We start from the raw sequence: 27792 nt of genomic DNA, 5'->3' as shown, positions 1-27792 counted from the left end.
TGGTGGGATCTTGACTCACCACAACCTCTGCCTCCCAGGTTCACGCGATTCTCCTGCCTCAGCCTCCCAAGTAGCTGGGATTACAGACATGCACCACCACATCTGGCTAATTTTGTATTTTTAGGGGAGGCAAGGTTTTTCCATGTTGGTCAGGCTGGTCTCAAACTCCTGACCACAGGTGATCCACCCGCCTTGGCCTTCCAAAGTGCTGGGATTACAGGCATGAGCCATGGTATCCAGCCAGAAAGATCTTATGATCTAGTACAAATGTTTCTAACAGTAGTGGGGTAACATACATGAAGCCTAACATTTCTGTAAGACAACTAGTTGTTGACAAGAATGTATACTTCTGACCAAAAGTTACCCACAGCAATTTCCGTGGGTCATTTTAGTGGACCACAATTGGCTATATGGTTATACTGTAAGTCAAAGAATGTGGACATTGAGCAGTTAATCCAAGTTTTTAAAGTCATAAAATGAGGGAAAGGCATTCTTCTGCAGTAATTTCCCCTTGAATCAAATTCAAAAATCACTATGCAGAGATGAATGAAATGTATGTTTTAGAACTTATTTATAATTTGTCATATCCTTTCAATATTCTGTAAAAGTAAACCCAAATGTCCTTTATGTTTACAAAAAGGGTCTCTGTAGACATCTGGGCACATAAAACAAACATGTTTGTATAGGTAAGCACAGAGGTGATGCAATTACTAAACACTAATTTGTCTTCAACCAAACTTATTATTAAGAGGAACACAGGGGTGTGGAGCAGGAATTAGCAAACTGACCAAATGATCCAGATAAGTGCTCAGCCTTCTGACGTCACTTTGTCTGTGTAAACAGAGTCCAGGGTTAAATAAAGTCTTGGGCAGGGAAAATAACATGGATAATAATCCTCCCCCATTTTATCCTAATGAATGTTGTCTTCTTAAATTGTCGCAACATTTGGCTGCTTTCTTTGGATTTTTCCTGCATATACTCCTAAAAATAGAGCAAAACTAATATTATTTCTCAATGGTAGATTTTCTATAATGATACAATTTAATGAGTGCTTACTCTGGAACAAGCGCTGAGCTAAGCAATATACATTATCATATTTAATCCTTATATGAATCATCCCGAGGTAGAAACTGTTATGACCATTTTAAGGGTAATAAAACTGAGGCAATGGAGAGCACTCGCCTAAGGAACGGAGCTAGAAGTAAGAACTCTGATAAGCCAGTGCCACCTGATGTGTTATTTTACTTAACCATTTTGCATGACCACCTCCTACTCTGCTTTGATTAGTGGTTTCTGAATTTCACTATAAATTCTGGTCAAGCATAAAACATCAAATGAAGAATTGTGTTTTAAAACTGCAAGTCAAAGATCACTTAGGATAACATCAGAGATGGCAACTTAGGTTTGTAAAACTATAAATAGCTAAATGCTTTGCAGCATACTTTAACATTTTAGAATTCCACTTCAGTCTAAGAGTACGATATTCTATCATGACAAAAATGAGTTTTCTATAAATTGGTTAATAAAGGGTTTGCCTCCATTCAGAGCAAATCAAAACATAATTTCAAATTTGTTTAAAACATAATTCAGATCATTAAAACTCTAAGCAGGAGGCTGGGCGCGGTGGCTCACACCTGTAATCCCAGCACATTGGGAGGCCGAAGCAGGTGGATCACAAGGTCAGCAGTTCAAGACCAGCCTGGCCAATATGGTGAACTCCGTTCTCTACTAAAAGTACAAAAATTAGCCAGGTGTGATGGCACATGTCTGTAATCCCAGCTACTTAGGAGGCTGAGGCAGGAGAATCACTTGAACCTGAGAGGCAGAGGTTGCAGTAAGCTGAGATCATGCCATTGCACTCCAGCCTGGGCAATAAGAGTGAAACTCCGTCTCAAAAAAACAAAAAACAAAAAACCTCTAAGCAGAAAACAATAATCTTTTCAAGAGCAACAATGGATTCCTGTGTTCAGATTCATGGTTGGCATTTTAACCCACCAGTATCCCAAACTCTCTGTTTATATAAAAGAATACAATTCTGGCTGGGAATGGTGCCTCATGCCTATAATCCCAGAACTTTGGGAGGCTGAGGTGGGTGGATCACGAGGTCAGGAGTTCGAGACCAGTGTGGCCAACAGGGTGAAACACCGTCTCTACTAAAAATACAAAAAATTAGCTGGGTGTGGTGGCAGGCACCTGTTATCCCAGCTACTCAGGAGGCTGAGGCAGGAGAATCGCTTGAACCCAGGAGGCAGAGGTTACAGTAAGCCAAGATCACGCCACTGCACTCCAGCCTGGGCGACAAGAGTGAGACTCTGTCTCAAAAAACAAAACAAAACAAAAAACCAATTATTTAGTCTCTTTCAATTGTCTCAATATGCACTCATATATAAGTAAATCTTTAGAAAACAGCAGCAGATTTTTATATTTGTTTAGATACCTATTGATTGTACATGTTCAATCAAGAGTTGAGTTCATTTGTATTAATAATTATGTTGCAATGCAATTCAACCTCAGTAGTTCAAAATGATAAACTTCATTGTATGTTATTAACTTCAATGACTGCCTATAATCCTTTATACTGTTGAGTATTGCTGAATAAAAACAGTACTTGCTATTTTGCTTACAGGTTCACAAGTGACAAATAGTGGAGATGAAATGCATGAGAAAAAAACATGGAGAGTAGTCACTGTGGTAAACTGATATCAGGCAAAATAATACTAATTCCTCAATGATTTTCCAACTTGCTAAGATTCGGTGCAATACAAAATATTAACATGGGAAAAACAGAAAATGTCTTAAAATTCCACAGATCTGGTGTTTGGTCTGAGTCCTTTCAAATGGTTATCTTTCAAACTAGCTTATTCTGACTGCCTCTGGAGCAAGCAGTATCTTCAGCTATGTAATCCTTTATGACAATTCCATTAACTGTCACTCAACGATTTCCAAAGATGACCTTTTAAATTATACCATATATGTGTGACACTCTGAATTACATTCACTACCTACATACAAAAGGTAAGCCATCATTTCAAAGTTACGATCAATAGCTTGTTCCCTAATTTGAAGGGAATCACTTCGTCATAAAAGCTCTCAAATTTACCTAATTATATATTAATGGAAAGATTAGAATTGATTAGACGTTTAATCTTCAATGCCCGGTGAGTAATTTAGGTTTCTTGTAAATGTCTAGAAAGCAGTATAGTTAAAGCACAACATTTGGAAAGTATTTTTAAATGGATCACAATTTTTAAGTGAGCTTAATCAAAGTGTCTTAACAAAGATACCTTAAAAATATTAAAGCATTTGGTTAAGAGCTTTGAATTAGCTCAAGAATGAGTTTGTCTTCTTGCCACCATAAACAGAATTTTAAAACAGTTTTTAGTTTAGCTCTTAATCCTCAAATAATGAACATAAGGAGAGATTTAGTTCAGGCTTCTGATTGAGCAAAATATGAAGACCATAAAATATGTGGCATATTCACATGTGATCTTATAGTTTGAGGGAGAAAGGTTTCATCCCCGTATGTGCAGATACACTTCCCCAAGCTGAACAGACAATGCATAGACTTGGCCCCAGAGATAATCATTATCTTTCATTCATTAAATTAAAAGATTTTCTGAATTAAGCATAGTTAATTCCACAATTTTTTCAGAATTAAAAATACGTGGTGTTTTCCATACTATAGAAATATTATAGAAATCAAGACTGGAATAACAGTTTTACTAAGACTTCCTGACTGCCATGAAATGCTAAGACCAAAGACCACTAATTGGATGACCGTGAATATGCCAAAATTATGGTGGCAAGGAAAGGCAATCTATTCCACTTCTGTGGCCTGAGTTATGGGGCGGCTTGTGCACTTCCTTCTATTGAATGGGCTTCAGAAATTCATTTTCTACACACCTGAAACAGGCAGTCTGTTAGGCACTCTGCTCTGTGAAGGCTTCTGTCTATTTTGCATAGCCCCCTTCACTGATGTCTTAGGGGTTCTAATTGAATATAAAAAAATTAATAAGTCACTGGCATTAAGGTCTAAATGTTCAAAATTCAAATAAAGCAATCACATTGCATCAACTGTCCAAAGCACACATAAGCTTGAAAAAAACTGGAGTCTCATGCATGTGCATAGCAAGGAAAGCTAAACTCTGGCTTCAGCAGGAGACTATAAGCATGACTCATACTCTGTTGGAGAATCACTTCGGTGATGATGAATTTACTATATGGATATTTAAAATACTTAATGAGTAAAATGATATGAAATGAAAAGTAAAAACATGCCAACATAAGATAGTAATTAGAATACACAACAGTACACTAGGAGGGTTAAATTTGAAGACAAAACTTTAAAATACCTTTCCCAATGTTATAAAAAAAAAAAATCACATTTGAAAAACCATTATCCTTTATGTAAAGAACACTAAGCTTTATTTTTCCCTCTGAATCTAATCTTGGTTTCCGTAGTTTCCAATACCCGTGTGTGGCATTCTTACCCTTGTCTACTAAGGAGCCTATGAACAGGTGCATTCTGTCCTTGGTTTGGCTGAAGGACTCTGTTGACAAATTAAATAAAAAATTAATTTAAAAGGATAAATTCCATTTTTACCCATTGTCTTTCAACAGTTGAAAGATGACAGTAAGGAGAAACTCATCTATGCAATAATACGGCCTATATATTACCACAAAGCAAAGCAAATTGACTAAAGCATATTAATATGGTACTTATATTTTGCTCACTGAGAGTCCCAACCTTAGGTTTTTATCACCAAAGAAATGGCCAACATATAGACTAACCCTTGTGCTTTAAGATAATTTTCTTATACATAAACTTTACAAAAGCTAACCTTTCCTTTCAAACAGGTTGAGAGAAGAAAATATTGCTCTCATTTTACAGGTGTGAAAAACAGGTCAGAAATACTAAAGTTTGCTTTTTAGCTTTCTTTATTTTTTTATTTTTTTGAGATAGGTTTTACTATGTCACCCAGACTGGTTTGAACTCCTGGGATTAAGCTATCCGCCTGCCTCAGCCTCCCAAGTAGCTGGAACTATAGGAACATGCCACTGAGCCCAGCTTAAGTTAGCTTTTTTTGTTTTTATTTTTATTTTTTGGTTTTTTTTTGAGACAGAGTCTTGCTCTGTCGCCCAGGCTGGAGTACAATGACGCTATCTTGGCTCATTGCAACCTCCGCCTCCTGGGTTCAGGCAATTCTCCTGCCTCAGCCTCCTGAGTAGCCAAAATTATAGGCACATTCCAACACACCCAGCTTTTTGTATTTTTAGTGGAGATGGGGTTCCACCATGTTGGCCAGGCTAGTCTTAAACTTCTGACCTTGTGATCCACCCGCCTTGACCTCCCAAGTGCTAGGATTACAGGTGTGAACCACTGCACCTGGCCCAGCTTAAGTTAGCTTTCTAAGGTTGTTAAATAAGTATCAAAGATCCTCTGGACTCTGTGTAACTGAACTCAAGACATATCAGGCTCAAATTTCTACCACAGATAGCATGCCCTACAAAAGCTCCAGGCACATCTGGTCTGACATGGGACCAGGTATACAGCCAGGTATTCATATGAGTCTTGAGCCTGTGGACCACCCCCCCACCCAATTCAGCAAGAAGTGTTCTACTGATGTCAAGTAGAACAAAGTCAATGAAAATGAAGTTTGGGATTTAAAAAAAATTTTTTTTTTTTAAATTTTGAGATGGAGTTTCACTCTTGTTACCCAGGCTGGAGTGCAATAGCATGATCTTGGCTCATTGCCACCTCCACCTTCCGGGTTTAAGCGATTCCCCTGCATCTGCCTCACAAGTAGCTGGGATTACAGGCATGCGCCACCATGTCCAGCTAATTTTGCATTTTTAGTAGAGATGGGGTTTTCCATGTTGGTGAGGCTCGTCTCGAATTCCCGACCTCAGGTGATCCGCCCACCTCAGCCTCCCAAAGTGCTGGGATTACAGGTGTAAGCCACCATGCCCACCCAATTTTTTTTTTTTTTTCTATAAAAAACAAAAAGCCTCTCATTGAGACTAAGTGATTTTTCTCACCTTGTTTCAGAAGGATTTTGTTTAACCAGAAATTTCTTATTTGGCATTCCCATTTCAGCAGCTCTAACACAATATAAAAATAAGGACATAATGAATTTAGTGAAGGGAAGAAAACACGCTTACAAATGTAATATAGGATGACAGAAACAAATCATCATTTAGAAGCTGGTGTACCCATACTAAGCATATTAAAGACTGCGTTCAAGAAAAAATAATTTTTTAAAAAGTTATTAAGATATTTTTCCCCTTAAGTTTTTATTCCCAAGAAATGTTTAGGATATCAGAAAAGGAATACATTTAGGCACTGAATATAAAGATTAACTGTGTTTAAGATTGATCAGCTATCAATTATATAAGTTGAATGCTGACAAATTTAGTAAATAAATTCATCTAAAGATGAAATGAGATTTTAGCACCTGATTTTAATGAATTTCTTTATATAAAGGGAATTTCTATCAGCTCAACTGCAGAAAAACTCTTCTTCATTTCTAAATTTAAAGATGCAAACAGACCAACAGATAACTAAAATTAATTGAGTTGATAACTAACGTGACATGATACGAAAAACTTACTTCATGTATTTCTTCCTATCAAGAGACTTCTGTGTTGCAGCTGAAAGTGCCACTCGTGGACTTTTCATTTTATCCTTTAATATACAAAAGTAATATCAAACTCTACTGGTACCAATAATACCACTATATTATAATACAGAATGATCCCAAATTGCCTGGAAAAGCTTCTCTCTACTAACATTTAAAATTAAGTTAAATCATCTTGTTTCGTATTTTTGAAGCAGTCTAAGAATTAAATAATTAAAATTATGTAAATTTTGCTTTTCCTTTGCCAGTCACACTAAGATAACTGATTAAAATCACAGACTCCGATATACTTCAAATTAATTTGGAGCCTGTTTTCTAACAGATTTCAAAAAAGCAAAACCCACATTATAATTGAATCCAAGGAAATTCAATCAGGAGCAACTGATAGATTGTATAAAGCCATCTCAACAAAACATTCAAAGTTTCAACTCTAAAACCCAATCAGAAAACAACATGTAATTCTTAAATTATGTAATTCTTTTAAATCTGTCTACAGATTTAAATGTTGCTAGTAATCCTAGGAATTACTTGTGATTAAGAATTATCATAAGGGTGCTGAAGTCAACCAAAAATGACAGTATCAATTACCTTAAACCCAGAAGAACTCTATTCATTAGAAATCATGTAACATACCATTTGCCTGAGCATTTTTTCTTTGCGAACTTCTCGATCGTGATGTAGAATAGACATTCTTTCAGCTGCATCCATTACAAAGAATATGTCATGAATACCATACAGGGCAGCTCGCAACTAGGCACAAGAGAAGAAAATATTGTATACATTTACAAGATGAGGTTAGAGTTGAGGAATACTATATACCTTGTACCCTTATTTATAGAAAAAGGTTAAAATAGTTTTCATTGAAACCTATTTTCAGTGATTAAGTAAAAAAGGAGAAATATGACATGTCCACGTCTTAAAAGCCCTCCAGATCCATGTATTTACCTGAGCTAACACTCTTTCCTGAAGTGAAGCATCCTGAGCTGAAACAACACCTCTCTTTAACGGTGCCTCTGACTGAAAACTTCTTATGAATTCCATAGTATCCTGAAAAAAGAAATGCTCCTTCAAGAACATTTTTCTAGAAAGATTTGTCATCACTGGAGTTTCCTGTTTTCTTTTTCTCAGTCAATCCAAAATTATAGTCTTTCCTCAGTATCTGTGGGAGACTGGTTCCAGGAATCGCTCAGATACCAAAACCCAAGGATGTTCAAGTCCCTTATAGAAAATGGTTTAGTATTTGCATATAATCTAAACACATCTCCCATATACCTTAAATCATCTCTATATTAGTTAAAATACCTAATAAATGTACATGCTATGTAAATAGTTGTTATATTGTTTAGGAAATAAAGACAAGAAAAAAAAAAGCTGTACATGTTCAGTACAGACACAACCATCATTTGCTTTTTCTCAATTATTTTTGATCCGTGGTTGGTTGAATTCACTGATGTGGAACCAAGAGACAGAGAGCCAACTGTACTAAGCATATAAATAAAATTATTAGAAGTCAAACAGCACTTACTTTGAAGCAAGACAAAAACACACAAACTACTTCATTTACATGTTTTTCATAATATTATCTGAGGAAGATTAACAATCAGATTTCTAAAACTGCCTATATTACAGTGACTAAAAAATGTTTAGGTTCTGAACAAATCTGTCAGCTAAGCTGTCACAAGACTGACAGAAACTAAGACAGAAGTGAAATACAAACGATTGACAGGAATCTTACTTTTACAGTTTGTCGAAGTTGCTTCAGCTTATCTGTCTGCATAAGTCTACGAGTAAGAAATCCTTTTGCCACTGCAGTTATTTTGCTAACTTTTGCTTGTATTTCCGGACTAAAAACCTAGGAGAAAGAAGACAGACACAATGTTTACTGGCATTCATTTATACAGTCTAAGATGTATAGCTATTTAAAAAAGATAAGTAGATATGTGGACATATATAATTAAGTTTACCCACTTGAGACCATCTAGTTTTGGCTCTTCCAAAAGGCCTTGTTACTGAGAGTTTGGTTAAGCCACCAGCTGATGATCCCCAGAGGTAGAATGGTGCTTCGTTTGCAGAACCAAAGCTATATTGCAGCGCAGAATTTGTGAAACCTAGAGAAACATGCATAAAGTTTATTACACCTGATCTCATATAATTGGAATATGAAGAAAATCCTGATAAACACTTGTGACACTCATTAAAAAAAGAACTGCCTCCCAAACTGACCCATCTGCCAACTTAAAATATTTATGGACTTTAAAACTTATGTACCAGATGGATCTTTTCAACACAAACAGCATCTCAGGATAATTGAGATATGAAGATAAGCTCTTTAAACGGACTAGGGAATTAGAGGTAATTCAAGATGATTCAGGAGAGAGCAAACTGTTTTCACTTGAAGTATGTCACCTGCTGCATGAATGATCACAGACTGGGCTCTGAGCCAAATTTCCTGATATCTTCCTAGCAAAAGTAATCTTTGCTCACAAACATCTGCTCACAAGTCTTTGAACTCCTATCATGTCATTTTTCACTGGTTACTAAGCAGCTGACAAACACTAGTGGGTTGGACATGGAATTATTTGAAAACAGGAGATACAATCTTATGGTGTGCCAAATACATATCTTACCGTAGCATCATTTTCTCAAATGTAAAAGGATTTTAAAATATTTACCAGAACTATTTGAAGTATGGAGTGAGTCCGCTTGAGACAGCATTGTTTCCAGCAGACTGGAGTCACTTATTTTTCTCCATTCTAGCTCCACTGCATTGTTAATGTCCAATTCGGAGGCTTCCGCTGTCATTGCCTTCTTCTCTTTTAACATTTTCTCCTGCTCTTCTATTTCCTATAGATTAACAGTTTATTATAAAATGCTAAACCTTTTAATTATAGCCCAAAACGATACCATTTTAGGCTTGGCATAAAGTACATGTAATTATCAGCAAATTATTATTTCAAGTTCTTCTTCTTCAATTATACTTTACTTATTTATTTATTTATTATTTTTGAGAGACAGAGTCTCACTCTGTCCCCCAGGCTGCAGTGCAATGGCATGATCTCGGCTTACTGCAACTTCTGCCTCCCGGGTTGAAGCGATTCTCCTGCCTCAGTTTCCCAAGTAGCTGCAACTACAGGTGTGCACCACCATTTTGTATTTTGTAGTAGAGATGGGGTTTCACTATATGTTGGCCAGGCTGGTCTCAAACTCCTGACCTCAGGTGATCCACCTGCCTTGGCCTCCCAAAGTGCTGGGATTACAGGTGTGAGCCACCTCGCCCAGCCTATAATTTACTTTAAAATGTGATAATGTATAGTTAAATTATTAACTACAATAATCTTATAACAAGTGTCATTCTTTTTTTTTTTTTTTTAATAGAGACAGGGTTTCACTCTGTTGCCCAGGCTGGAGTGCAGTGGCCACACAAAGGCGAAATCATAGCTTACTCCTGAGCTCAAGAGATTCTCTCACCTCAGCCTCCTGAGTGGCTCGACTACAGGCTCACACCACCACGCCTAGCACAAGTGTCATTCTGGTAACTCTTGCAGAATGTGTGCTTTAGCACCTATTTATAAAATGTCTTTTAAAAATATTAAGTTTTGAATCAAGGATTCAATAAAATATCCTCTTGATAAATTATGCAATTACTTTTAGATAAGGATCTAAATAGCAAACTTCATCTTTTGACAAAAACTACCATTCACATATCAAAATGACTCCCTTACCTTATAATATATGGAGGAAAAAATTACAAGCATTCTATACATGACTAAAATTCATAGGTATTCCTTGGCTTAATTTCACTTACCAGCTGTATCTCCCCGCACATTCCTCACCTTTTGCAATCTTTCCTGTTCCCTTTCCTGCTCAGCTATGAGTAGTGATAACTGCTGAGCATGCTGTTCTTCTAGTCTCTTCCGCATTTCTTCAAAAGCTAACATCTTGCTTTTTAGTAACTCCTCGCTTTCTGAAAAGAAACATGTCTCCTCAATTTAGAAAATTCACTACAAGTCTAATGTCTGATACTTTATACCATCAATTTAAGTTATCCTTCCAACAAGAAAGTATTCCTGGATCTGACATAATACAATCCAGATATAGCTGGGTCTCCACTTTGAACCACATTCACATTTTCCATTCCTTTTATTTCATGCTACACAATAAAGTAAAACCTGTATTGCATCACCTTGACCCACTTATTCAACAGATCCCATCTTGATCTGAAATGATAGACCCATTTCTATACATTCAGACAAGATTCTCCTGACTCTACTTAACTTTCAGATGTGGTTTCAACTGTATCCTACCATCATTTATTCTTTTGAAACTTGTCCTCCAGGATCTCTAGTATTGTAGCTTGTAGTTTTGCCTTGTTCTGATTTTCAAAGTAAATGTTTCTTTGATGGTATAAAGCTTTCTCGGCTTAAAGTTTCAAAAAGGACTGTATATTAAAATTCCAGATATTTTAGTTACTAACTAAAAATTTTAAGAGAAAATGTTATGACAATGCAACCTTACTAAATAGAATGTGGTAAGACATGTTGAAATGTAGAACCGCCAAGTGTGGGGTGGGTGCTGTGGCTCACACCTGTAATCCCAGCACTTTGGGAGGCCGGGATGGGTGAATCACGAGATCAGGAATTGAGACCATCCTGGCCAACATGGTGAAATCCCGTCTCTACTGAAAATACAAAAATTTGGGAGTGGTGGTGCATGCCTGTGGTCCCAGCTACTTGGGAGGCTGAGGCAGGAGAATCGCTTGAACCCATGAGGTGGAGGTTGCAGTGAGCCAAGATTGCGCCACTGCACTCCAGCCTGTTGACAGAGCGAGACTTCGTCTCAAAAAAAAAAAAAAAAAAAAGAAAAGAAAAGAAATACCAAGTATGTATATATAGCAAGTATATATTCATGAATCCATTATAATTCAACTAAATTCAACAAATCATTCTTCCCAAATATACAGTCAACGATTTTCCCTGGAGTATCTTATGTACTATTGTCCTACTGCTATAGTCTTCCCATAATTTGTTCCTAAAAACATTGTATTCAACTACAACAATATGTATTTAAAAAATTTTTTTTTTCTTTTAAGATCTAGTCTTGCTCCGTTGCCCAGGCTAGAGTGCAATAGGGCCAACACAGCTCACTGCAGACTCAAACTCTAGGGCTCATGTGAACCTCCCACCTCAGCCTCCAGAGTAGCTGGGACTACAGGCACATGCCAGCACACCAGGCTAATTTTTGTATATTTTATAGAGATGGGGTCTTGCCATATTGCCCAGGCTGCTTTTGAACTCTTGGCCTCAAGTGATCCTCCCGCCATGGCCTCCCAAAGTGCTAGGATTACAGGTATAAGCCACCATGCCTAGCCTGCATTTGTTTATATGTAGCTTTTCATAGGCAAGGGGAGCTGGAAAGTAGAATTATAACCTTCAGCAAGAAAGGAAAAAGCCCCTCAACTCAACTGCTCAGTCAACAGGAGTCCACTCAGCTCTATCTCAAAAACTCTATAAATAGGCCCACTGAGCTGAGGGCAGCTCTCAGCACATGGCACTGTCTCCCTTGCCCACTTTGACAGCTATCTGACTGCCTCCAAGACTGGAGGCTCATCTTGCATTAAAGCACTTACTAGAAATTGCCACTCCAGGCCGGGCATGATGGCTCATGCCTGTAATCTCAGCACTTTGGGAGGCCGAGGCAGGTGGATCACTTGAGGTCAGGAGTTCAAGACCAGCCTGACTAACATGGTGAAACCCCATCTCTACTAAAAATACAAAAGTTAGCTGGGCTTAGTGGTGCATGTCTGTAATCCCAGCTACTTGGGAGGCTGAGTCAGGAGAATTGCTTGAATCCGGGAGGTGGAGGTTGCAGTGAGCCAAGATTGCGCCATTGCACTCTAGCCTGGGCAACAAGAGCAAAACTCCATCTCCAAAAAAAGAAAAAAAGAAAGAAATTTCCACTCCATTGGTCTTATGTACTTCTGAAATTCACTGAGGCAGCCTCTTACCTTGCTATGCTGTCTACTTATAGTATTCAAGTTGGCTCCCCAGGTAACAGTGGTTGTTTTTATTAGAGCTCTGATAAAGTTGCACAGGATGGGCCAGGACTGATGGCTCAAACCTGTAATCCCAGCACTTTGGGCGGCCAAGGAAGGCTGATCACTTGAGCTTAGGAGTTCAAGACCAGCCTGGCCAACGTGGCGAAACCCTGTCTCCACAAAAAACACAAAAATTAGCTGGGCGTGGTGGTGCATGCCTATAAATCCCAACTACTTGGAAGATTGAGGTGGGAGAATCTCTTAAACCCAGGCCTGCAGTGAGCCGAGATTGCATGAAAGCAATCCAGCCTGGGCGATACAGCAAAGATCCCATCTCAAAAAAATTTTTTTTAATTAAAAAAAATAAAGTTGCATAGGTTTTAAGCAGTCTGACCCAACACTGCATTTCTCATAAGCCCTAAGAGCTTAATTTATTTGATTTATGTCTTCTATATCAGTAATAAATTATGAACCATGGCAACAAAGTAAGGAGCAATGAAGGAAAAAAACATGCTTTCATAAATTCTTCTTAACGGCTACAACAGAAAAAACTGAAATAATTTTTATTAATAAAGACCCATTTTTTTTTTTTTTTTTTTTGAGACAGAGTCTGGCTCTGTCACCTAGGCTGGAGTGCAATGGCGCAATCGCAGCTCACTGCAGCCTCCATCTCCCCAGTTCATGCAATTCTCCTGCCTCAGCCTCCCAAGTAGCTGGGATTATAGACATGCACCACCAAGCCCAGCTAATGTTTGTATTTTTAGTAGAGATGGGGTTTGACCATGTTAGTCAGGCTAGTCTTGAACTCCTGACCTCAAGTGATCCATCTGCCTCAGCCTCCCAAAGTGCTGAGATTACAGGCGTGAGCCACCATGCCCAGCCTAAAGAACCATTCTTGAACCACCACTCAGAGCCTTGTTTCTGATACTTTGTCTAATATTTTGACGTTAAAGAGTCTACTGAAGGGCCAACTACATGAAGATCGCACTACAAATGAAAAAGCAAACTGAAGTAAACATTAGAAACCATAGTTCAAAAGAAAGACCTCAGAGTTAATACACAGAATTAAACTATAAGTGATGTTTCAGGCAAGAACTGTTTTGGGCTGGGTGCAGTGATGCGCACTTGTAATCCCAGCTACTCAGGAGGCTGAGGCACAAAAATTACTTGAACCCAGGAAGCAGGGGTTGCCATGAGCTAAGATCCCGATAAGAGCTAAGAGCCTGGCAACAGAGCAAGACTCTGTCTCAAAAAAAAAAAAAAAAGAACTCTTTCCTCCAGTTATTAATAATATTCTCAGTAATATCAAGTGGACTATGAAAGCTTCATCATTTAAATAAAATCCATCCAGGCACGCCTGTAATCCCAACTACTCAGGAGGCTGAGGCATGAGAATTACTTGAACCAGGAGGCAGAGGTAGCAGTTAGCCAAGGTTGCGCCATTGCACTCCAGCCTGGGCAACCGTGCCAGACTGTCTCAAAAAAGAAAATCCTGGCCCGGTGTAGTGGCTCATGTTTGTAATCCCAGAGCTTTGGGAGGCTGAGACGGGATGCTCACTTGAGCTCACGAGTTTCAGACCAGCCGGGGCAACATGGCGAAAACCCATTCTGACTAATACGAAAATTAGTTAGTCATGGTGGCATGAGCCTGTAGTCCCAGCTACTTCGGAGGATGAGGTGGGAGGATGGCTTGAGCCCAGGAAGCGGAGGTTGCAGTGAGCTGAGATCATGCCACTTCACTCCAACCTGGGGTGACAGAGGCAGACCTTGTCTCAAGAATATCTTTTAAGAAAGCCTATCAAATGGCAATAAACTGTAGCTGACTATATGCTTTCTAATAAGATAAATAAAATTAAGTGCCCATATGAATAAAGACCATTTTTTTCCCCAAAAATGTCAAATTAAGATTATTAAAATAAAGGTATCATTTGCAGTATAAAACACTTTAAGGATTCCTTACCTTTGGAACTGGTTTCTAACATTTTATTCTTGTTAATGAACACAGGTCCCTTGGTGTATCTTTTTTCTAGCAAATGTTGCCTTTCTTGTTCAGTTATTACACTTGTTATGACATAAGGGTAGTTTTCTTTTTGCAAACCATCAATATCTAAATCAAGTCTCCGTTTAACTTTCTCAAAACTGTTATCCAAAAATGGTTCATTTCCACAGGACACCATAGGTGTGTCCATCTGCTGTCGCATATTCTGGTTTTGCATCAGTAAAGGAGAAGGATTTTTTACATCATAAGACTTGTTCAGTTCCGTTTGTAAACTGCAGTTTTTCTCTGATATACTGGCTGGCTTGAGTCCACTCACAGTTCCAAAGTTTTGACTTGCTATACACTGACTGCTGGCATATGGTTCATGCAGCTTTGGCATCGCAGCACAGGTACTGTTCATTTTGTGTGCACCTCTCTCATCGGATGTTAACTGACCTTCCACAGTAACAAGTCCATGAGTAACTTTATTTTCTAAATAATTTCCTGAAGATTGACATACCTGATTTGACTTACCTAAAACCGTATCTTCTATGACTTCAGATGTATTTTTGCCTACATAAGCCTTGCTTGAACAAACGCTTGCTAAATCAATTGGTAACTTTGGCACAATTTCGGGCACATTTGTTTTTTCATCAGTATCATGAACAATTAAGTCCATTGCCTGTTCTTTTCCTTTAGGGCTTAATTCACAGGCATTTATTGGGTTATTTATAAGTATATGACATGCTGATGATGTCCTGGAACGCCTTCGATGCATTTTAGGACTCATACTTGGCTCCGGACTAGGTAATTTGGCATAAGAATCTGCGAGACTTTTGATAACATTATTTTCAGTAACAAAAGCAGGAATAACTTTAAAATCAGAATTAGGTTCTAGAACAGTGGAATGGCCAGTTTGCACAGGTATGTCCACTTTCGAAAAGCTAGCTAAAACTGGCATACTCATGCTGCTTGCTTGAGTGGAAGCACCTTGGAGAAGAACATTTGATTTATTAAGGCTTGGTTTGTCAGGAATAACTGAGACACAGTGTTTGCCTGTCAACTGGGCCTTCTCTTTAACACAGTCAGCCACTTTAACAGCATCATTTTCTTTGTCTGAATGACTCTCATTAACAATTCTCTTTGTACTACCTCTCAGACTTCGTCTAGATTGTTCTCTTTCTATATATTCCTTTGACTTTTTCATCAGATTCTGAAGACTCATTACATAAGGATCTGGGGTGACTTCTGCCAAAAGTAGTGGATCCTGTGATTCATTTATTGAGAAAAGACCATCAGAAATAAGAGTCTCTTGTGGGGTTGCTAAAGAGGTCTTTGGAAAATCTTCATTTTCTACATGACTAATATTGGAACCATCACATTGCTTCAGAGAATTAAATCCTTCTGAATCTCTAGCTAAGTCTATTCCATTAGTTTTACATTGGTCCTCATTATCCAATGGCAAAATCCCGGCTATGTTATCAAGCTTTGCTGAAGTAGAGTGTTCGGTATGGCTTGGAAAGCTATTTGCAAATGTAGCAGGAACATTCAAGTTTCTGACTTCTGAATTAGAGTAAACCGTTTCCATCTCCCACTGATCAAAATCACTGGCATTAGGTGCTTTTCTAACCTGAAACAGGAAATTTAAAAGTTAGTATTTCCTCATTGCACAAAAAGTCTCTGATTTCACTGTTTTCTAAAATAAAACTGAAATTGAAGATTGAGAGTTCTGACATTTCAAAACATAAACCAACACTAAGATGACAGGTTTGTATGGTATTCTGTATCACATGGGGCACAAATTATTGAAAAAACACCTACTGGTCATCCAGCCTAAGTTATTAAAGAAAAAAAGAAAATTAATCAGATACAAATATGAACATACACACACACACACACACACACACACACACACACACACACACACGCACAGAGAGATTCATATATCTCTGTGCAATTTAATCTTGGATAGAAGCACTCTCCTTAACTTTCTTCCAGTCATATGTTACTAACATTAAAATAGCTATCATCCAAGGATAATAATATATGCAATAAACAGTAAGTTTATTAGCGATCATCCAAGGATGGTAATATATGCAATAAACAGCAAGTAATGAAATGTCTTACATAAACAATTCCCCTCTAGCAAAACTTGTCCAGGACATTGATTAAACAAATATGATTCAGTAATAACACTCCTGCACCCACATGCTTACTCCAAAGTTTAACTAAAATCCCTCCATAAAATGAGGCAAATTTGTAGTAAACAATAGCTCAGCCAGGCAGCTTAAATCATTTAGAAATAAGAAATATTTCAACTTAAAACTCAATTCATTAAAACAAAATTCAAGGCCGGGCGCGGTGGCTCAAGCCTGTAATCCCAGCACTTTGGGAGGCCGAGGTGGGTGGATCACGAGGTCAAGAGATCGAGACCATCCTGGTCAACATGGTGAAACCCCATCTCTACTAAAACTACAAAAAATTAGCTGGGCATGGTGGCGCGTGCCTGTAATCCCAGCTACTCAGGAGGCTGAGGCAGGAGAATTGCCTGAACCCAGGAGGCGGAGGTTGCGGTGCGCCAAGATCACGCCATTGCACTCCAGCCTGGGTAACAAGAGCGAAACTCCGTCTCAAAAAAAAAAAAAAAAAGAAATCTAATTGTCTTATATAAAATTTCCCTTTCTGAATAATTAATTCATTACAGTTCAACATTATACAAGCTCTTTTAACAATCTTATTAGTAGTATATTTTATCTTCCCTCAACAGACCAAGAATGATACGCCATTTTCATTTCAATCACAGGAAATATCTAGTAAGTAAAAAACCCTCTTATTGTTAAATTAGTGCCACTCAATATATTTTTTAAACTTAATACGGATAGTAGTTATAATCTGCAAATTGAAATCTACTACCCACAAACTACATACTACTGTAAAAGGAAGATAAAACCTCAGGACCCCAAACTCACTATGTCAAAGGAAAAAGTAAAGCTTAGGAACTGTGTCACATAAAAACTGCCTTCCCTTTGTTCCTAAACAAATAGCTGCAAAATAGAAGGCCACCTATCTACCCAGGTAGTGTCTCGTGCAAATTGCTCACAAGGAAATTCCTTGTAGGCCCCCAAATCTGTACACTAACCCAGAATTCTGTTGAATCACTCTGACAAGATATCAACAAAGACCCAAGATGACTAGAAATCCTCTCCCTTTGAAGACAAATGTATATTTGACTTCTTCCTCTATCTCTGTTCACTTTATCCTATGTAAAGTGCAGATTTACTGAGCTTGAGATTAATGCATAAGTGACTGTTCCTCTACCCCAACCTTTCACGTGACATGTGGATTCAGTGAGTTCTAATCAAAGTCTCACAAAAATGTGACCACTCATGACCTACCCTCCTTTTTTCTTCTTTCCTCTTTCCCCTCCTGGTATTCTTTCCCCTTTAAATACTGAAGTCCTCAAAACCTCTTTTGGAAAAAGCACAAGCCACAGATCCTACTGTAACCTTCGTCTCTTTTTCCTTGGCACATCCTCAACCTCAGCAAAACAGAACTCCTAAATTGATTGAAACACGCCTCAGCCATTTTCTTCGGTTTACACTACCAACAGAGAAATGAACCCTTAAGGTTCATTACACGTGTGCCATCTGATATGAATTATACAGACAAACCATAAACTCCTAAGATTATGAAAAAACAAAAAGATGTTACCAGCAGAGCACTGCTGTGTGTGGTAGAAATTATTCATTCAATCTAATCCATTTGTTTTTTTTTTCAGTACAAAATGATCGAAACATCAGAACAAATTGTTTATACAAATTTAATCTAAAAAAACTGCACAAGGTGTAGATGTGTTGTTTAAATGATTTTCAGACATGGGATGCATCTAAACTATTCCATGTATCTAAAATGCATTTTGTGTATCTAAGAGCAGAATTTTCACCAAAAAAAAATTGGGGAGCAGTTATTTACTTGACCAAAGAATGAGAATAAGGTCATTTAGTCAATAGTCTGATTCGTTTGAGTAAACAACAATAGCCAATTCTATCATCTTGTCACTGAAAATTAAACGTTTTTAGCATCACAAGATGCAAACAACAAGCAATTATATTCAGTATATGGCTCCATTGTGTAAGTATCCTCTGATTCAAGTACTGGGCATCACTAACAAGCAAGTACGAACTCTTTGGAGTAACTGAAATGGAAAATCACAAATTATGAAGCTTCTCAAACATAACAGTAAAGTACATTAGTAATTAGTTAAGTACAAGTGATATTTCTGAAAAATTATCATCAATGCTTATCTTATGATTTCTTTAAATCACACACCTGAACATTGTCAAGAATCTCCTGGACACGAGTCAGTAAAGCTTTCTTCCTGTTAACCTGCTTTCTTGCTTCTACATCAAGTGCTTTCTGCTTTTCTTGTTGCATTTCCTTTCTTTTCTCAATGTTAAGCTGCAAAACATCATAAAAATGTAATTATTTCCCATAATAAAATTATCATAAAATCGGCAAGTTCTGAATCAGAAAGATTAAAAACATGTGCAACAGGCAAAACTAATCTATAGTGAAAGAAATCAGAACAGTGGTTGGGCTTCTGAGTGGGATGGGGCATTAGAGATCCTTCCATGGTAAAGAAAATATCCTGTGTGAGTGTGAGTTATACAGGTGTATGCCATGTATCAAAACTCAGGGAACTTTAACACTTAAGATCTGTGCATTTTGCTATATGTAAATTATTTTGAGCTGAAAAAAAAAGTTAAAAAGCAAAAAAGTTTGTTCACTGACCAAATGTTCTAAAATGACAGAAATAAAATTAAAGCCCTTTCGGCCACTGCTGAGTTTTTCATTACTTCACTTGAATATTGACTTGAATATTTCTTCACGTTCAGTATCTTACTTCACTAGGTCAAATAAATTCTACAAGTTTTAATTTTCTAACCAGTACACATTTTACCTCTTTGCTGCCTCAAAAAAAAAAAAAAAAAGTCCAAAGGTTTAATGATAAAACAAACAGATAATGTATTATTTGCCTACAAAATCAGAATACATCTTTTCTTTCACCTCTACCTTCCAATAAAAGTATAATGTACCTAAAAAAATGAAAGCTTCTAAGCATTGTATCTTTTTATAATGGATTTCAATCTTAATTATTAAGTCCTGGGAAATTCACTGTGTTAAGAGTCAAAATTTATCGTAGACTTACACAAATAGAAAATACATCATTAAAAAATTATTTCAAAAGTTGCAATATTCATCTATCAAATATAACATAAAAGTATGGATTAGGTCCATAAACATCATATTTTGCTTATAAATAAATAACAGATGGAGTCATAGACCCTATACAACAATTCTCAGACATTTGGTCCACTTTAAGCAATATGTTATCAATAGCTGATAAATATGTTGTTTTAAAACTTTTTCCTAATTGCATGGTACGAAAGAATCATTACACAGTTTACTTGCTAATCAAAAGGAGAAAATGTGTACTTTAAAGAGCCATCTGGCAGTCACTACTGTAAGCAAGTGTTCAAACTAAACATCACTAATAGAGGACAACCAAAGATTACATAACTCCTGATTTAATTTAATACGAAGTACAGGGCATCATCTCCAAAGAATTCCTTTTTTTTTTTTTTTTAGACATTTTCTCGCTCTGTTGACAGGCTGGAGTGCAGTGGCGCAATATTGGCTCACTGCAACCTCCACCATCTGGGTTCAAGCGATTCTCCTGCCTCAGCCTCCCAAGTAGCTGGGATTACAGGTGCATGCCACCACGCCCAGTTAAGTTTTGTATTTTTAGTAGAGACAGGGTTTCACCATGTTGGCCAGAATGGTCTCGAGCTCTTGACCTTGTGATCTGCCCGTCTCGGCCTCCCAAAGTGCTGGGATTACAGGCATGAGGCACCATGCCTAGCCAATAAAAAATATTATTTTTAAGATGTAGAGGAGCTGTTCTAGATTAAAATAAAAAAACATAACAAGCAAATACTAATTGTGAACTTTGGATCGAGATTGGGGGAATAAAGTTATAAAAGGCATTTTAAGCACAAATGGAAAATTTTAAATATGAACAGAATTATTAGATGTTATTAAAAATTATTAATTTTCTTAAGATGTGATGATGGTATTAGGTTTTAATAGGAAAATGTCCTTATTTTTAAGAGACGTATACTAAAATATTTAGGGAAGCAGAGTCAGGTCTCAGTGGTTTTCAAATGGCTAGGCAATTTTGAAAAATGTATGTAAGTATGTACGTACACACACATACGTGTATATAAAATCACAAACAATAAAGCAAAGATGACAAAAATGTTAAAAATTATTGAATCGAATGGTAAATCTATGGGTGGTCACTGCATGTCCTTTCAACTTTGCTATGCTGGCAGTTAGCTCTGGTCTCTTCAAAAATTCAATGAAATTAATTAAAATAAAATCAATCTTTTAACTCCTGTTATACCGAAAAATAAATTTAAAGCTCATTTTTTTCTAATATTAGTTTGTGATTTAAAATAAAATCATGTACCGTTTTAAAATAGTAAATTAGTATTAAAGGGTGTATGATGAAGTGTCTTCCCTACTATCCTATATTCTCTCACCACTCCCTGGAAAAGGAATAGCCATCCTTTAAAACACCCAAATGATTAACTTATATTGGGTACCTCTTATGATCCAGGTAGCATTCTAACCATTTTGTATCTACAAATTCATTTAATCTCCAAAACAGACTTATTAGATAGACACTATTTTATCTCCATTTAACAAATAAGAAAATGGACCACAAGTTTACATAGCAAGTAAGTAGCAAAGCAATGATTTGGACGCAGGCCAGAAGGTTCCAGAGCCTAGGCTTTTTTTTCCTTCTTTCAGGACTGGGTCTTGCTCTGTAGCCCACACTGGAGCGCAGTGATGCAGTCCTGGCTCATGGCAGCCTGGAAGTGTTAGGTTCAAGCAATTCTTCTACCTTAGCCTTCGAGTAGCTGGGACTACAGGCACATGTCACTGCGCCTGGCTAATTTTTTTAAAATAATTGTTTTTGTAGCGCTGAGGTCTTGCTATGTTGACCAGGCTAGTCTTAAATTCCTGGTCTCAAGCAATCCTCCTCCCTCCAGCCTCTCAAAGCATTGGGACTATAGACATGAGCAGCTGTGCCTGGCCCAAAGCCTGGAGCTCTAACTATTACTCTATACTGCCCCGACAGCATGCTGCACAATGTTTTACACTAGATTATGGAGATCCTTCCATGCCTCGACATTTAGATCTGCCTTACTCACTGTAATGGTATGTATGAGATTGTATAAAATGGACCACAGTTAAACTACTTCACTACTGATGGACATTTAAGTTGTTTGTCAACCTTTGCTATTTTAAACAATGCTAATGTAATCTTGTACTTATTTCTTTGGGCTCACATATGAGTATAATCGTAGGATATACCATGGAACTGCTGAGTCAAAGGCTATGTATGCTTTTAAATTCTACCAAACTGCTCACCTAAAAATAAACCATTTCTCTCAGCAAAAGTGCATTAAAAGTACATTTTCCACAATCTAAGGAACACAAGGTTCTATTAGCTCTTTGCCAATCTATAATAGTAAGTAAAAAATGCTAATTTATTTTTATTTCTCTATGTATAAGGGCATCTCTTCAAATGTTTATAAGCCTTTCTTTTTTTTTTTTTTTTTTTCCACAAAATGCTTTAGTTGTTCACTACAGAAAAAAACTATTTAAAAACAAAGAAAATTTACCAGTGGAGAAAGGATAGCCACTCCATGAAAGCGAATAAGTGAGATACTTTCAGGCTGAGCAGGGAGAAAGCTCTCTGTGGATATTGATGCTTCTTGTATTCTGGCAAGACTTTTTTCACAGAACTTCTCATACTCCTCCATCTTCCCACAATCACACTACAAGAGAGAAAAGTTATTTTTAATGTACCGGGAAAAACAGATCTTAATTATTTGGCAAATTTTGTAGAGCATGAGAGAGTCCCTCTAATTCAGAATTCCTATAACTGGTCTTCCCAGAATTATTTCACTGATCAGGAGCTAATTCTTGGGTGTGGTAATTCACCTCAAGAACCTGTCCAATTAAGATTTACTTTATATATTAAATATTTCTAGGCCGGGCATGGTGGCTCACGCCTGTAATCCAAGCACTTTGGAGGCCAAGGCAGGCGGATCACCTGAGGTCGGGAGTTCAAGACCCACCTGACCAACATGGTGAAACCCCGTCTTAAAAAAAAAAAAAAAATTCTGAATATTACTGCATGTAAATCAAGCTTTAAATGGGATTAATTTAGCTAAGAATTCAGTAAAGCCTTCTTAAAGGAAACAAACTTCTATGTACCTTTACTAATTTCAGATTGTAAAATATGATATTATATTTTCTTTAACAGGACTTATCTACACAAGAAAAACTCTATCATACAAAGGTAGAAACACTGCAGTAAAAAAAAAGCCTAAAGAAAAGATTACTTTAAAAAATTTTCTGTTTTGAAGTTCAAAGGCTATTACTTTCATGTCTTAAAAAAAAAAAAACAAAAAAAAAACGGGTCTCACTATGTTGCCCAAACTGGATTCCAGTGACTATTCACAGGTGCGATCACAGCCCACTACAGTCTCAAACTCCCAGACTCAAGCAATCCTCCTGCCTCAATTTGCATATCTTAACACTATACTTGGACTCCATGGGCACACCAGCTAACTCAGTCAGAGGTAAAACTTGATTGGCTCTGATGTTAATAATACTTTATTGTTGAAAACTGGAACCATCACCAAACTACTTAAGACAATCCCAGTAATTTCACAATTTCTGGGAAATTATCATTGTGATTATGAAAATACAAGGTAACCAGGAAGGATTAGGCATCATATTCATTCATTTAGCAAACATTAAATATTGATTGCTTGGGACGGTCGCAGTGGCTTACGCCTGTAATCCCAGCACTTTGGGAGGCCGAGGCAGGCGGATCACGAGGTCAAGAGATCAAGACCATCCTGGCCAAACACGGTGAAACCCTGTCTCTTAAAAAAAGAAAAAAAAAATTTTTAAATAAGAAAAAAAATGTATTGATTGCTTATTTGCACAGCATTATGTGTAGCACTGTTTCCTTTAAATAAGTAAGGGAAAATAAAAAGACATCAGAATCATAACCAGCAAGGGTATGAACTATGGAAACAGAAAATCTAATACAATGTTCCTTTATGTGTTCATTTTAAAAACAATTAATTTCTTAACAAAAAAAGAGAGGGCAGGGAAATTCAATTCATGATGTGGGATATGCAAAGATGAAATAGGATATGTCCTCCGTAGGCCTCAAAGTACTTAAAAATTCAGTACACCAAAGTGTCAGTGACAAATTACAATGCAATGAGAAATGGAGAAAAAAAAGCCATATTCAAAATTACAATCAGATTATGAAAAAATTATATTGAACTTTTGACCAAATAGTTTAATCAATAACAAAACTTCTTCCTACCATTCCATCAATTGTAATTATTTCTGTGTTCAATTTATGCAAACTAGAAATTAAATGTCAAAGAAATGGTTTTCTACAGTGTGAGTGAGATTATTTTACAAGCTTTTATTTATTTAAAAAAAGCAAAAACAATAAAATACCTTAAGGCATAGCCATTTTTTTAGTCTATGTTCCTACTCACATTATATCTTAACAACCCCATTTATGCTCAAATGCTTTATTTTTTTAAATACATGCCATGCATTCAGCAGTACAGAGAATGTAAATAGATTGCTCATACAAATAAAGTAATATATGGTCTATAGCTACTCAAGCAAAGCATGAAATTCAATTTTAAAAGTGAGGGAAATTTAAGAAAATACAATATTTTTATGGCCATAGTTTTTTCTTTCAACATCATAGAGATATGTCTCATTGTTTCAGAGTTATTCACATCCCCTAAATAGTACATGTACGTCCTACATCTTGAAGATGTACAGTACTATATTATTATTACAGCACGACACAGCATATGACAATGCATTACTCACTCAAATATGAGTGCTAATATGGAGATTATTCAAATTACCAGATGATCCTCAGAGCATGTCTAGATCCTTCTTATCCTTTAGTCTCAGCCTGGATGTCCCCTACTCAGAGAAGGTGTCCCTGATGACCCCAGCTAAATTAGCTCTGCCTTGATCGCTATCACATTACCCTGTTGTTTCCCAATTTTCATAGCACTTACCACTATCTGAAATTATCCTGTTTATTTCCTTGGTTTTTGTCTGTCTTCCTCCACCAAAATATAAGTGCTGTAAGTACATGTACCTTTTCAGACTTGATCACTGAATCCCCATTACACAGAATAGTATCAGCACACAGCAGGCATTTAATAAAAGTATTGAATAAAGGAATTAGGGTAATAAGCTTAAAAAATAATGTAAACCAGAAGAAAAAAAAGAAGGTGGACTATACACTAAAGCTAGAAAGGAAGAATCGAATTTAGAGAATGGAAATTTCACTATGGCCCTGTTCCGAAAAACTGATACCTCTTAAACTGCAAAGGTAACCATTTAAGAAGTGAGCAGTCCATATCCCATGATTAAGCAAGAGGACACTATGCCTTTCACACTACAATTACCACTGTCAGCAAGGTTTTATTTTAAGGGAGCCTTAAACTACAAGGCTACCCCAGCCACAAATCTACTGCCCCATACCTTACCATCACGCATTACTGGTCCACTTCCAGTAATAATTTGTCAGCTGCAGCAAGTTCAGACATGCCCTGTCTTCTCCATTTATACCATAGAGAACCACTGTCCAAATAAGCCTCTTTGCAAACCCCATAGACTCATGGTCCTATCTGCTCCTGACCTGAGCTCTGCCATACTAGTTACCGAAGGGAGTGGTAAAAGTAACACAGAACAGATCCTGCCTTTTTTGCAGAACCTAGTGTTTTTTTTGCTCATTAGTTCCCCCAAAGGCGCAAACTTCTTGTAAAAGTGGTAAAGGGAAAGATTTCTTAGTCAGATGAATACTAGCTGCAAGTTCTTGGCAAGCTAGTTACCAACCCCACACCTGTTTCCTCCACTGTAAAACAGGGATGATCGCGGTATCCATCTCAAAGGGATCTTGTCAGAATTAAATGAGCTAATGAATGTAGGGCAATTAGCATAGTGCAGAACACGCAGAAAGCATCAAATAATGGGGCTTTTCTTATTAAGAGGATAATGATGATAATTTTTAGCAATAGACTGTAAATTCCTGGAGGGCAGCGACAGTGCTTGGTTCCCGGTAGGATTCAATTGAAACTTAAAAATATAGGAAAGGGGACAGCGGCTTCCTCATTTCCCTGTCTCTAGACCTCTCCCTGTCAAATCAGTCTCGAGATGGCTGCCCAAGCTGGGGGTAGGGAGCTTGGATCATAACCAGAGTAGAATCAAAGGATGGGAACCATCCAGCAGCTTCAGGGGCAATCAATTACTTTAATATCTTGAAGCTTATGCTCCAGAGTGGCTAAGGCGTAGTAAGCAGCGCTCCTAGGACCTTGGTTGTGGTAACTGGGGCTCATAAATGGCCAATGCATACCCCGGGGACGCCTCCCTCTCCAGCACCCATCGTGGTGATCAAATTGGGGCGTTTTTCTTCTCTTCTTTCTGGGAAAGAGAAGAAACACACCCCAAACAATTTGACCACCACGATGGGGTTCTCCGGCTGTGGCCCGAGTTTTATTCACCAGGGACTATCCCCTGCCTTCTCCCTAGCGCCCCATGCTCCTCCGAAAGGCTCCAAACCTAGGGCTCTCCAGGCGGGGCCGGCATGAGAGCATCACCTCCGTATCCAGTGCTGTCGGCCCCTGGGCTCCCACCTCCCTACAGCCAGCGCCTTTTCAGGGAGCTCAAGGCCCGGGAGCCCAACACAGAGCCCGCCCTCAGCTCCTCAGGGCGCCAATTTCGCCTCGCCAGGCCAGCTCTCAGCCCGGACCCGCCGAGGCTCGAGCCCCCTCCTCATGCACACACCTGATCCCCCAAAGCCCCTTCAGCTCCTCTCTCCTCGTCACGGGCCTTGTCAGGAAGCGAATGGCTCAAACGGCACTGACAGAGCGCAGCACGGTCCGCCGCCGCCTTCTCCTCCTCCTCCCCGCCATATTACGGACCTCAGGCGGCAACGCGGGCTCCTGGCAACCGTCGCCGCTGCCACCAGGACTCCGCCTCTCAGGGCCGGCACTTCCGGTGGTTGATTACCGGGCCGTTGAAACGGTTGGGCCACCAGAAAACTACAATCCCCGAGGTGCATTGCGCGCGCGATAGTGGACGTAATGCTTACGGCCAGCATGCTGCCCGCTGGGAAACGTAGTCTTCATTGCAAGCTAGAGCCTCTAGAATCTATTAATAAATTTACTTATTTATTATAATAGGACCACACCTCAGAGTCTGAAGCCCCCTGAAGTGTTCCTTGAAGTTGACATTTTTTTCTTATCTGTATAAAGAAAACCCCTTTCTATGCAGCTGTTAGAAAACATGTAACATTCACCAAAATATTGTAGCTAAAAACTTGCTGAGCCCACCGGGCATGGTGGCTTAAGCCTATAATCCCAATCATTTTGGAAGCCGAGGCGGGAGGATCGCTTGAGCCCAGGAGTTCGAGATCAGCCTAGGCAACAAAGAGAAACGCCATCTCTACAAAAATTTTAAAAATTAGCCAAGTGGGGTGGCGCAAGCCTGTGGTCCCAGCTACTCGGGAGGCTAAGGTGAGAAAATCGTTTGAGCCCGGAAGGTAGACATTGCAGTGAGCCGTAATTGCACCACTGCACTCCAACCTGGGTGATAGAGCGAGATTGTCTCAAAAAGGAAAAACAAACAAACAAAAAAACAAACCAAAACAAAAAACGGCGAAATCCTAGATGCCAACTGGACATCTATGCCCTTTTGCAAACCAGTGGGAAAATACACTAAACGCAAAAAGTAACAGAAAAATCCCTGAATCTTTATGCAAAATTCTCTATATAAAAATGTTACCAGCTTTCCAAAACATGACTAGGAGCCCTCTTTCATTCCCTAACTCAGCTTTACCATCTCTTACCCTGCTTCCAGTGCCTATTTTTGCATATGTAAAATAGGGGTTTTAAAAGTGCCTATCAACGTGGTTGTGAGACACAGTTGAGATAACTATTGCA

At 38.1% G+C, this 27792-nt stretch overlaps 1 protein-coding gene across 6 annotated transcripts; it reads right to left on the bottom strand.

Annotated features, from left to right (window-relative positions):
- Positions 1–151: 151 nt before the first annotated feature.
- On the bottom strand, positions 152–26764 carry CCP110 (centriolar coiled-coil protein 110). 6 transcript variants are annotated; one of them, XM_032242831.1, is made up of 15 exons: positions 26636–26764; positions 22405–22560; positions 18980–19108; positions 14633–16280; positions 10472–10602; positions 9311–9482; positions 8607–8746; positions 8374–8490; positions 7584–7685; positions 7272–7388; positions 6612–6685; positions 6040–6102; positions 4491–4550; positions 3904–3989; positions 153–981 (listed from the first exon to the last, which is right to left on the bottom strand). In XM_032242831.1, exons 2-15 carry the CDS (start codon positions 22543–22545, stop codon positions 929–931), a joined length of 3033 nt encoding a protein of 1010 aa, XP_032098722.1. In that variant the 5' UTR covers positions 22546–22560; positions 26636–26764; the 3' UTR covers positions 153–928. The 6 variants fall into 6 exon arrangements, with proteins under 6 accessions (XP_032098719.1, XP_032098722.1, XP_032098717.1 ...); XM_032242826.1 differs by lacking the exon at positions 26636–26764 and adding an exon at positions 25339–25992; XM_032242828.1 differs by lacking the exons at positions 6040–6102; positions 26636–26764 and adding an exon at positions 25339–25992 and having other exon boundaries at positions 152–981.
- Between the last annotated feature and the right edge of the window lie 1028 nt (positions 26765–27792).

The sequence above is a fragment of the Sapajus apella genome, unplaced genomic scaffold, assembly GCF_009761245.1.
Source record: "Sapajus apella isolate SASKATOON/1434 unplaced genomic scaffold, GSC_monkey_1.0 scaffold51, whole genome shotgun sequence".
Classification (NCBI taxonomy): domain Eukaryota; kingdom Metazoa; phylum Chordata; class Mammalia; order Primates; family Cebidae; genus Sapajus; species Sapajus apella.
Note: the sequence above shows the minus strand (reverse complement) of the source record. Positions and strands in the feature narration are given on the sequence as shown.